Below are 12763 nucleotides of genomic sequence, written 5' to 3'. Positions count from 1 at the left end.
CCACAGCAATTTAACTATCTCTGCAAAAGGCTTTCATAAGCAGGTTTTTATAAAGAAAAGGCACAAGAAAGTAATTACTGGGCTGAGATTTTACCTGAAGCGAAGAAAACAAAATATTTACCAAATGTACAAAGAAGAACAACCTTCCATCTGTATCTCTATTACTTCCAGAAGCAAAACATAAATATAAAATAGTAGGTTGTTGGCAAAGTCATGGTGCATTTTTACATAGAAAAACATGTTATGGTTTTTCTGACAACTCAATATAAACTGACTTCCCTTTTCCTTAGATGAGTTCATTCTATTATACAAGGCCTCGGTGAGCTGGGACACTACCTCCCCATCTGGCACCCTCTAACTTTGTGTTCTAAGGAATACCTAGTGGCCAGTGGACGTTTCCTAGAGTGATTTTTGTACTTAGTACTAGTGCTTCCTTCCAGTGCTGTAAGACACATCTCAACCACAAAACCAAATCACTCCATCTCACGCACCCACTGCCATACAGGTGTGACTAATTCTGAATTCAGAAATCAACCTCTAAGAAATTCCGTCATGAAATCAAACCAGCACTGCTTAATACTGAAGTAGGTCTAGCTCCCGCTGGGGTTTCCGGAGGAAAACGTAGCTGTCCCTAGAAGGGCTGGGCTGGGCTCTCTGCCAGCTCCTGCTCAGTAGCACTGGCACCTGTCTCAGTGTGCCACTTGATGCCGAATCTCAGGGACCTGCTGGTTCAAGCACCACAGGGCCGTGTTTCCTGTCTCCAGTGTAGCCTTCCACCCCACATCCACCCTCCGTTCCACAGAAAAGAGCCCCAGCGCAGTGTCCACATCTTTGTATTTATTTCCACAGTGACAACATGGAATGGATTTAGCTACCATTCTGGAGAAAACAATCTTTTATTGATTTATGAGTGAAGTCCCACAACAATGAATTTCCACTGTTCAAAGTCTCCTGGTGACGTAACTTTATCGACTCAAATGCGGAAGTAAAGGGACCCCATTGAGGTCTCAGAAAGTGTGCTGCGCATCGATCCTGTGCAGGACTCTGATGGGATCTGGCTGGATTCCGAGGCAGGGCGGGCGGTTACGGCCCATGAAGCACACGACTGTACATAGAGCTCTTGACCTAACACTCAAAAAAGGACGTCCGTAGTACTGATTTACTCCTGATCTCTCCCCAAAGGGCAGAAACCACATCCCACACTCCTATGCAACTTGTCTGGTATTTTAAAATAAATGGCTGAGAAGAGATGCAGGCATAAAGACAATTGGCTTCTTCAGGCACCGTGAGAGCACACTCTCAGGGACGGGGGGCAGACAGCCTGAGCCTGTCTGCCAAGGCTCCCTGTCCGGGTCCCCTTAGAAAATGCCTGGAGACACTGCCAGCAATGGGACTCAAGGTATGGGGCGGAGCCTGGGACACACACAGAGGGAAACCAGTCGGTGACCGCCTAGGTTTAACACCTGTGCTTGAAGCTTTGGTGTGCCGCCCTGGCCAGTATCTTAGGCACTGAAACCCATTCCTGATGAATCATCAATACACTATGCAAACTGAACTACTGAAACACAGGTTTTTGTTTTTCTTTTCTTTTTTTCAGAAGAGGGAAATAAAGGCACAGAAACCTGCCAAAATAGATTTTTTTCCATAAGAATAGTATGGTTGATTAAAATAGTTTATCACTAGTAAAACTTGTATCACTAGAGCAGACAATACAAATTAGTTTTTTTAAAAAAAATGACATTCACTGAATTCCTGTTCTGTGCATTCAATGTGAATAATCATCAAAAATACATTACAATTAAAGGTTTGTAAGGAGCTGTCTGGGGTTTCTACAGTATAGTAAGTATTTCGGATGAGAAGTACCACGATGAAGTATTAGATGTCTACTGTTCCTTTTTATGTAATGCATGGTAATTAAAGAGTCTACCTCCCACATACAGGCTCAAAAACTCTCCCGGTGAGCTCTGTCTGACTTAGTGACGTCAGACTCCTCATCGAAGGCAGCCCTGCACATCAAAGTCCACACCTAGAGAGTCCCACACACTGTAGCAATTTTAATAAATATCTGTGTTTTGTTTGTTTTTGCTTTTAAGCTCAGCTTAAATTTTGTCAAGGAAACCATTTCACAAGAGGGTATTTCACAACCTACTATCAGCAATATTCCTGTTTATTAGACTCTGAAGATGTCCATAATACATCAAATATAAATATATATTATATTTACATTTCCTTCTTAGCTTTTCAATTTAGGTGAGTTTATTTATAGATAATGCCACTAACGCACCACTATTACCATCCTCAGTGCAACTGGATTTTCCCTTCCACTAGATGCATGTAGATAAAGAGTATCTTAAAAGAGATTTACTCTTCTTATTTCAAATAAAAGAACGGGTATCCATGAATGCAGTTCTAAGAAAATTCTAAATTTTGTTCTGTTTTGTAATATTTCAAAATACCTGAAAAATGTGGTCCCTTTTTGTAGAATTATTCTATATTCGAGGACAAGAAAATAAAATGTGCAACTCAGAAAGGAAAGGGGCCCAAAGAAAAGAGAACCTGCTTGTTAGCTCATTAATCTGTTTAGTAAAGATCTGTTTTAAAATGTCTGAATGCTATACAATATTATACAAAAACAATCTGCAGCCTTCAAAGCAACTGGGACATTTTCTTCACAATCTGTTTGCCTGACTAACAGTCTGCTGCCTTGGGTGGGCCATGGTCTTGGTCACTTCCGGTCATCAATGGTTTTAATGAATTCCACTGCTGCCGTAAACTGCATCCACCAATAGGACTCCTCTCCAGACAGACAGCTAGCATAGAAGCTACTGATGTACTGAACAGTGGACAGCAGACAGGGAGGATTGGCCTAGAGAAGTGAAAAATAAACAGGCATCAATAACTCAGAAGTATAGTTCTGCCAAAATAATTAGTGTACTTCAAATGTTTTTTTATGAAAGAGCTAACAGTCCTTTTGAAAATAATCCCAACATGATTTTTTGGAAGTAATCTGTAAACCCTAGCTATTATGAATAACAATAGTATATTGAAAAGATTATGACCCTAGCACAATTATTTTTTAATAATTATTATTTATTTATTTATTTGATTTTGACCAGAGAGAGAGAGAGAAAGAAAGAAAGAAGGAGGGAGGGAAAGTAGCCAGGTCCAGGACTCGAACCACAATTGACCATGTGGGAATCCAGCGCCCTTAACCACCAAGCCACCTGCCGGCCCCCCTAGCACAACTATGTAGAGCTTTCTATCCTTGCAAGTCACCTAACCTCACTGGTTCTCCAGGAGGCTAAACTAACCTCAGCAGTCTAACTCCACACCTCAGGATGCAGAGTGTTAGATAAGGAAATAAATGCTAGCAGCAAATTGAGTTATATCTTGTTAGTAAGTCCAGGCAGAATCAGCTAAGGAAGAAAAAACTAAAAAAAGATAACATGCTCTCTGTTGCATTAAGCTACATGGAACATTTCCTGTTTTGTTTTGTTTTTTCTTTTTTTTTTTTAACTTTTGTCATGTGGAGAGAAAGGATATACATTATTAAATAACTAGGAGGTCAAGTTAAGGCCTGTTCCTAAAAAGCAACTTAAAATGGCTCCATAGTGGGACCAGGCAGATCACACATGAAGACAGAGGAGCAGTGCCAGAAAGGAGCACTGGCCAGTTCTAGAGGTTCCCAACTCAGGAGGCGGACGTATCAGAAACACTAAGCCTCACTGGTAAGACAGGAGCTAACCAGAACACAGGAACGATGTAGTCACTCAGTAGCTGTTTGCACCCGAACTGCATGGTCACCCTCAAAATACCTGAAATAAACTGTTTAAATGATGCAACTTTAATGTTAAAGTCAAAGAAAGCCAAGAGACATAAAAGACTACACTAAATTTCAAAGTAAGAGGCTAAGAGATGGTCTATAGTACAAAGAGACTTCAATGTGGAAGAAGGTGGTAAAGTCCAATAAGAAAGATCTTGTCCTCATTCATTCATCCAAATAACTAAGCCCTAACCAAGAACTTCAGAATGAGTTCAGAAGGCACTGCTATAAGAGCTAAAAACATTGAGGAATCTACTCTGCCCATACTTTCTTTTGAAAACCCAAACTTAGGAACAGATCCTGACATCAGACATCAGCTTTCTTTCTGAGTAACACAGAGCCTGCGCCTAGGAAACAGCCAAGGTCCCTGACATCATGTGAAGCCCTGTGCCACCCTCCTCAAAATGCCAATACACACTTTAAGACTATTAGTAAGGGACCCACCTTTATCAACACGAACACCAACACGGGGACGAAGTCGTCAGCTCCGGGGACAGAGTCCTCGTTGGCCAGGCTCAGGAGGTTCATGATCGTAGAGCACATCCTCAGGATGCACTGCACCTTGTCCCGGGGGGTTTTGTAAGCACTTATCGTCCTGATCTCTGACTGTGCAGATGGCCACGGTGCCTCCCGAAGATACACCTATGGAGGGTGAGACCACAGCAATACACAGATCCTGACTCCAACGGTAGCCCTGCACAACCACTGCAACCTCCTCCAGGAGGCTTTTCTTTTCCTTTCTTCAGTAAAATTATATTGCAGTCCCTTTCCTTTCCACCCACAAGTGAAGAGTAATGTTGAACTTTTAAGTATTTTGCTTTGCATTCTTTTCTTTTACAGTTTCCTTCTTTCATAAGAGAGGGACAGAAATGGATCCCTGAAGTGGTCTGGCCACACCTCAATCTCCATGCCCAGCCTCCTAACAAGCCAGGATCAGAGGTATGCAGCATGTCCAGTCAACCTAAGAAGTGAACCCAGAGCCTTCTCAAATGGCTCTAGTATTACACAGCAGTCCCCTATGGCCTGCATCTTTGTGGCTGGGCCTGCCCTGCATTGCAAAGTATAGCACCCTGGATATCCACTAATAGAAATAGTGTATACTACAACAAAGGACGTAAAACTCATAAAATTTCAGGGCTGGCAGGTGGCGTGGTGGTTAAGGGTGCTGGACTCCCACATGGCCAACCACAGTTCGAGTCCCGGACCTGGCAGCTTACTTTCTTACTTTCTCTCTTTCTCACCCTGTCCTGTCTCTCTTTGATCAAATTTAAATAAATAAATACATAAAGTTGAATAAAATAATTCTTTTAAAAACTCATAAAATTTTAAGCAATTACCTTTCTTAATGAACTATCAACAGAATGGAACTTTCCTACACTTAGTAGCTGATTCCAAAAGCACAAATAAGCTACTAAAAGAAAACTTAAAAATTAATATGTGCTCTTGTACTAGTTCTAGAAATAACAGATTCGGAGGACCAGTAGGTGGTATGGTGGTTAAGGTGTTGGACACTCCACCATGGCCGATCATGGTTCAGGTCTGGGACCTGGTGGTTTGCTTTCTCACTTTCCCACTTTCTCGCTTTCTCTGGTCAAATTAAAATAAATGAACGAATAAATAAAATTAAATAAAGAATTCTTTTTAAAAAAGGTAACATTAAAAAATCAAAAACAATAAACATTTTATACTAATAGTTTCATTAGTGTGATTTTAACAAAACCCAGAAATCTCAAATATCTAATATTTTCCTGTTTTTTTGTTTAAGGTTTTTGCCAGAGGGTGCATGGACTCTGGAGAGACTCATTGAGAGGAAAAGTGAGAAACCAACCTGGGGAAGAGGGGGATGACCACACTGCAACCCCTTCTCCTCCGTTTTCTTCCTGGGATTTTGGGTACACATATGTATATGCACCAAGTGTAATTTTCAAGCTGCTGGGTCCAGGACTCAAACCACAGTCGGCCAAGTGGGAATCAAATGCCTTAATCATCATACCATCTGCAGGGCCAACCTGTTTTTTTTGTTTGTTTTTTTTTTTTAAAGAATTATTTTTACTGAACTTCATTTTATTTATTTATTTTAATGTGACTAGAAAGGGGCAGAGAGAGAGAGAGAAAGTGAAGAAGCAAGCCACCAGGTCTGGGACTCAAACTGGAAATGGCCATGTGCGAGTCCAACGCCCTTCATCACCACACTACCAGCCAACCCCTCCAGCCTGTTTTCTTGTAAGACATGTATGACAGGTAAAAATGCTGATCTGCGTAACTTAAAGGTAACTTGAGGTCACATTCAGATTCAATGACTTCTTCAGGAATTGTAGTTCTTACACCTAGAATGCCACCAGCCCCTGTTCAAATGGGACGTTTTTGCAGGAGGCTGACCTCGTGCTGCCCCAGGGTGGGACAAGCACCTGCCTGTGTACTGAGTGGCTTTGGGAGGGCTCCCCCCACATCTCCCCTCTTCCCCACTACTGAGGTCCCTTTCTGTGGAAACTTTACAGTAACAGTGAATTACTTCTAGTGCAAATACTATTTTACATTTTATCAATTTCCAGTTCCTGGAAAGAGCAGCCACATGTATGCAGAACATCATGCAATATTTAGTTGATATCACCCATGCTATAGAAACCTGCATTACCTCTGGTATCTGAAGAGCTCTGTGATTTGCAGTCACCACTTTAGACAATCTCTGGATATGTTCATGAAGAACCCTGAAAGCATCCCAAAATATATAAGTAAATATACATTTCAGAAAATAAAGTATGTAAATAGTAATAACTGATTTTTAAAGAACTCTTCAAACATTTTAGACTGTTTCTAGATATGGATTACAATTATGGTTGGGTTCTCCTTAGCTAGAAGTTTCTTTTCTTTTTTTATAGAGCGACCTCAGCTATAGGGTACATGTGCTCGCCAGAGACAGAAAGTGAGAAATCACCCGGGGGGGTGGGGGGTGGGGGATGGCCATGCTGCAATCCCTTCTCTCCTCAGGATTATGGGTACACATGCCTGGCATGAGTTTCAAGCCTCCAGGTCTGGGACTAGAATTGTGGTCGACTATGTGGGAATCCAGTGACGTAACCATCATGCCATCTGCTGATCCCCTTTTAAAAAAAGTTTATTTCTTCCATGAGTGAGAAAGGAAAAAGGAAGAGAAATAGCACTCCCAAAAGCATCTTCACAGCATGAGTCATCTCAGGTCTTAGTCAGGCCTGGATCACAGGCAAGCATGTGCCCGACTAACGCAGGAGGCACAGAACTTGAACCAGGAACCTTCTCATGTGGGACTGCCTCATGGAGTGTCACGTTTTACCGCTAGGCCACCACCGTGCCCCATCTTTCTTCCCAAAAAAAGAAAAACAAAGCTCATATTTAGTATGTGCTTAGAAATGGTCAAGTGGGGACCAGTTCCATGGCCTGGTGGTTAAGGCAGTCAGATTCCACATAACTGCATAGTTCAAGTCCCAGACACAGTGGTTTGAGAAACATGCTAGGCATGTGTATGTGTGTGCCCAGAATCCCAAAGGAGCGATGAAGGACAGCAGATTGCAGTGTGACTGTTCACCATGAGGAATGCTTTTTCTTCTCTTTTTCCATCTCTCTCTGGCAAGCATGTATTGTCCTCTAACCAAAGTTAAAAAAAGAAAGAAAGAAAGAAAAGAGAAGAAATGCTAAGTGAACTAAGGGGATATGATAAAGTAAGGAAGTCCTTTCCTAGGCTAGGACAGCATTCTAAGGGAGAAAAGAGAGGCGCCCAAGGGCTGCACAGTCATACTCTCTCAGAAATAGAGGAGGAGGTGATAGGAGGTAAGAATAAATAGTAAGAGGAAGTACAGGAATCAAAAGATAAAAAAGCAGGTGGCATGGTGGTTAAGGCAGCTAGACTCCCATGTGGCTGACTGCAGTTTGAGTCTTGGATCTGGTGGCTTGAAAATCGTGCCAGGTGTATGTGTGTGCATGGCCCCCAAATCCCAGGAGAATGGAAGAGAAGGGACTGCAGTGTTGTTATCTCTTCTGAGGGGTGATTTCTCACGTTCCCTCTCACTTAGCAAGTTGATGTGCTCAAAAAAGAAAAAAAAAAGTTGATGTGCTCTAATGCAAAAATTCCAAAACAACAAAAAACTAAAAACCAAAGGCCATAGCTTTTCAATGAAAAAGGAACTCTTAACATCCATCCAGCCCCTCATTTTATAGATGAAGATAATTAGGCTGGAAAAGATAAAAGATCAGGCCAGCCCTGAGGCCTAGTTGTTAATGGAGCCAGATCCCATACAGCTGACTGCACAGTTCAAACTCTGGTCCTGGCAGATGGAAAGTAAGTCAGGCACATGTGTGGATCTGTGCGTGCATGGACTAGATTTCCAGCAGGATGCCCAGCGTGTCTTTCAGGATAACCAGGCTGAGATCTGAACCATGGTCAATGTGAGATCCAGCTTCTCCGGAGCAGTGCTGAACCACTGTGTCACAGAACCAGCCCTTATCACTCCTTTTGATCCGACAACACTACTGGGTGAGAAATGGCAACAGATGCCCTGCCTCTTACCATCATATACTAAGCCATGTGTACACGTGCCCAAAACAAGGGCTACCTGCTACGTCCCTACGTGGTCCCACAGGCACTCGACACAGACGCACTCACTGGTCACGGAGTATGTCCCCATCCTGATTAGGGTAGAAGGCAAGCTTGAAAATCCGGTTCATCACACTTCGCTCAATGGCCAGCTGAGCGTCCTGGAGCTGCTCCTCGCTCGCGTTTTGCCATATGACATCCTGGGCCATCGCACCGTAAAGAAACTGCAGAAAATCTTCTACCTGAGCAGTTTTATCATCAGCTGCTGTGAGTTTCTGAAAATCTCCAATGCAAAATAATAATTTTTCAAATATGCTATTGGAATAATTTTAAAATAGAAATTGCAGAAATTATTTTAATCACAGGCTATGCAGACACCAAGACCCTAAAACTAAAAGTGGCTGGATGTGGTTTATTTTTAGAGAACATGCACCCAAATCACTAAAGAAAGAGAAATTAAATAGTATGTTGGGCCAGCCAGAGGTGTGGTGGTTAAGATGCTAGATCTTACACGGCCAGCTGCTCAGTTTAAGTTCCAGATCCAGCAGCTTAAAGAACATGCCAAGAACGTGTACATAAATGCCCAATATCCCAAAATGAGAATGAAGAGACTGTGGCATGACCATACCCCCCGGGGGGTTTCCTTGCTTTTCCTCTTTCTTTCTTGCTCTGCTTCTGTCTCTCTCCAGTGAGTGCACACACTATATACAAAAATTTTTTTAAATAAAATTTTTAAGTTAAAGGGATTTGTTATAAAAAATATGTTTTGTGGGGGGCTGGCAGGTGGTATGATGGTTAGGGTGACTGGAATCCCACATGGCTGACCACGGTTCGAGTCCCAAGCCTGGCAGCTGGCTCTCTCACTTTCCCTCTCTCTGGTCAACTCTTTAAAAAAATAAATAAAATGTCAATGAATAAAATTAAATAAAGTAATTCTTTAAAAAAAAGTTTTGTTTTAGGACCAGCAGGTGGCATAGTGATTACAGTGCTGGACTCCCATATGGCCAACCATGGTTTGAGTCCTGGACCTGGCGGCATGAAAATTACTCCAGGTACATGTGCATATATGCCCAAAATCCCAGGAGGAGGATGCAGAAGGGACTACAGCATGGCCATTCCCCTGCGGGGGTGACTTCTCACTTTCCCTTTCACTGTCTCTTTCTCTGGCAAGTGCATGTGCTTTATGGTAAAAATTAAAAATAAAAAATTTGTTTCAAAAAAAAAAAAACTACGTAGATCCAAAAATTTCCAAATCTCTCCAGTTTTTATAAATGAACTTTATGTAAATAATCTAGGAGCAATTTACTGGTTTGATGTCAGAGTTTAATTATTAAGAAACCATAAAACAAATTATTTCAGAAACTGTTCTAAGGTATGCTGGTACTTGAAGAAACTAGCCAAACAAAGTAAAATAAAATAAAATTTCCAAATCTCTCTGAACACCCAGCTGAAGAGATGCTTCCTCTAAAGGTATCTGGTTACCTTGAATGAACTCTCTGATCTTCTTTTCTTTGCTCTCTAGCAGTAACCTCACGCACACAGTGGTGAAGTATCGGTTCGCCACCTCCTTGTCCCGCAAAACTCTTTGCAACAGCCTTTCCAGGTGAGCCTGTGTGGTCTGCAGTCCTTGTCGACAGCGAGTGAGATAAGCGATATATGGGGCTCTCTTCCTAAAAGGAAAAACGCTTTGCAGGCATCAGATAGGTACAGCGTACACTTGGGAGATGAACAGTTCTAATTTCTCTTGAAAATGTTACTTCATAGACTGATTCTTATACATTTCAGGCTATAGACTACTCTCTGGGCGACTACTCATGCTGCCAGCTCGAGAAACGGAACATTTCCTCTGCTGGGCTGAGCACTTGACTGCCGAACTCACCACCTGTGGTTAAGTGCCTTCACGTACTTGGTCTAGTTTATGCTGGAGAATGGCCTCCACGCTGGTAGGGCCAACCTCATACTTTATAAAACAGTCACTGTTACAGAAGACTAAAAATAACAACAAAATATAGGTTATATACCACTAGGTCATTAAACATCCACACCATTTGCTTTCAGTCTAAATGTAAATGTCATTAGAGCACCTGTTCTCTAAGCCTTGACTCCCCACCCCCCTCACTGCCTAAGCAGCGTAGTTACATTTGCCTCCATAACCACTAGAAAGGGAATGGCATCTGGAGAAGGGTAGAAAAAGGGGGGCAGCCACAGTGGTGTAAGTGGGAGGGCATCTCTGTGCCGTGGCCGAGGTCATGTGGGAGGCAACAGTTCGGTTCCTGGCCCTACCTAATTGGGTCAAGTGACCTAAATAGGCTAGATGTGGTGGCACACACCTGTGATTTTAGCTAACTAGAAGATGGGGCCGAGAGATCAGATGCCATGGGATCCTATTAAAAATATCTCTTTCTTGGGACCACCAGATGGCATAATGGTTACGTCGCTGGACTCCCATGTAGTTGACCACAGTTCGAGTCCTGGACCTGGCAGCTTAAAACTCATGCCAGGTGCATATGCATGCATGCCCAAGATCCTGAGAGGAGAATGGAGAACAGACTACAGTGTGATCATCCCCTCTGCAGGCTGATTTCTCACTGTCTCTCCAGTGAGCACACATATCCTATAGCAAAAATATCTCTTAAAAAAAAAGAAAATCTCTCTCCCCTGAATGCTCTTTTGCCAAAAAAAATAAAGAAAGAAAGAAAAGGAAAGAAAAGAAAGGAGGAAAGAAAATAATAGCCTAGTCATCCTGGCCTCAAAATATAGGCAGACCTCTTTATTTGTTTTTGTATAAAAATGAAGTACATTGCACTTCTTTATTAGCATGAGCTCCTCATTCTTAACTACATTTCTGGAAGTGTTGCTTGGAAAACTACATCCAGGTGAACACAGCCAAGCACGTTGTCGTAAGCCTAGATCCAGGCCTGCAGGCCGCACAGGTGGGGACATTACCTGTAGTCCTCAGCGATGGATGCCAGCAGTTTCCTGCAAGTCCTGTTATCAAAGCGGCACACACAACGCATGGTTTCTTGAAGCTGAGCCATTAGGTTCTTATCTTGTAGGTTAATCGCTTCGGCTATTTGAACTTTTAAGAAGCATACAATTTCGTTGTCTAAATAAAGAATAAGAACTCTGTTGTTATGAGCATGTCCAGGGATTCCTCTCAGTGAAATGTCCCCTCTGTTTTCTCATGAGAGCTAAGCTGGCGCTGCCACTCTCAATGAGAAAAGCTGCAATGAACTGTGAGTAATCAAAGGGCCCATAAGTGCCCTAATATATGATACATGTATGAGGCTAACCCACGAAAGTCAAATCCTGGCCATTTCATGTGGTTCAACCTAGAAACACAGAGAAAAGTAAATTTCTCCGCAGTGACTTGCCTTCTGGGTCTGTGTGGTCTGGCAGCCCGTTCCTCGTCGAGTGGGTCAGCACTGGGAAGGCAACTGAATCCGCAGAGCAAAGAGCAAGCCTCAGTTTCTTTTTTGCATCTCTGAAGAACGAGTAGAAAACACACTAATTTTTTCATCAAATGATACAGTCATGTTTTATGAGTATTTTCTATATAATTTAATATACTTTGGGACATAAATGTTTCAAATGGTCTTTAAAAAAAATATTAAAATTTTTTGAGAGGTTTTTGCTATAGGGCGCGTGCGCTCGCCAGAGAGACAGAAAACAAGAATTCACCCCCCTGGGGTGATGGCCATGCACAGTCACATCTCCTCCATTCTCCTCATTGGATCTCGGGCACGCACACACACGTGCCCAGCGTGAGTCTAAGCCATTGGGTCCGGGGCTCGAATCGCGGTTGACTACATGGGAGCTGAGTGATATTGCCATTATGCTAACTGCTGGTCCCAAAAAAATATTAATTTTTAACTTACTGACACCTTGCTTAAAAGAGGTTTTCTAATTACCTGAGGAGCAAGGTTATAAAAGTACTCCAACCAAGGACCATTCAAAGTCACCAGACTCCATTAAACAACAAATTTTTTTTTTACCTTTTATCAGATTCTGAGTTCGCTGACAAGCACTAGGAGGTTAGAAAAGCACATTGTGCCAGAGTTGGGAGGGACCACAGAAGTCATCAGAACCATGCCAGTTTCCCAATTAAGGATGCCTTTGGGCCGGCTCCATGACCTGGTGGTTAAGGCAGCCAGATCCCACATGGCCAACTGTGTGACTGAAACCCTAGACCTGGCAGCTTGAGAGACACAAGCATGGGGCCCAGCAGTAGGTGTAATGGCTATGTCACTGGACTCCCAGGTAGTCGACCGTGGTTCAAGTCCCGGACTTGGCTTAAACTCACTCCGGGCACGTGTGCGTGCACGCCCAAGATCCCAAGAGGAGAATGGAGGAGAAGGGATTGCGGCATGGCC

The 12763-nt window shown here is 42.7% G+C and overlaps 1 protein-coding gene across 1 annotated transcript in view; it reads right to left on the bottom strand.

Moving 5' to 3' along the window:
* Nucleotides 1-817: 817 nt before the first annotated feature.
* Nucleotides 818-12763, bottom strand: part of GAPVD1 (GTPase activating protein and VPS9 domains 1) — a gene marked incomplete in the record, with an annotated part of 67031 nt that continues 55085 nt past the window's right edge. Inside the window, 7 exon segments of the mRNA XM_027775603.1 lie at nt 818-2866; nt 4268-4465; nt 6459-6531; nt 8460-8673; nt 9873-10060; nt 11337-11496; nt 11765-11874. Of these exon segments, the coding sequence (XP_027631404.1) occupies nt 2726-2866; nt 4268-4465; nt 6459-6531; nt 8460-8673; nt 9873-10060; nt 11337-11496; nt 11765-11874 (1084 nt within the window).

The sequence above is a fragment of the Tupaia chinensis genome, unplaced genomic scaffold (assembly GCF_000334495.1).
Source record: "Tupaia chinensis unplaced genomic scaffold, TupChi_1.0 Scaffold000575_1, whole genome shotgun sequence".
Taxonomy (NCBI): domain Eukaryota; kingdom Metazoa; phylum Chordata; class Mammalia; order Scandentia; family Tupaiidae; genus Tupaia; species Tupaia belangeri.
The sequence above is the reverse complement of the archived record's forward strand: the minus strand, read 5'-3'. Positions and strand labels throughout refer to the sequence as shown.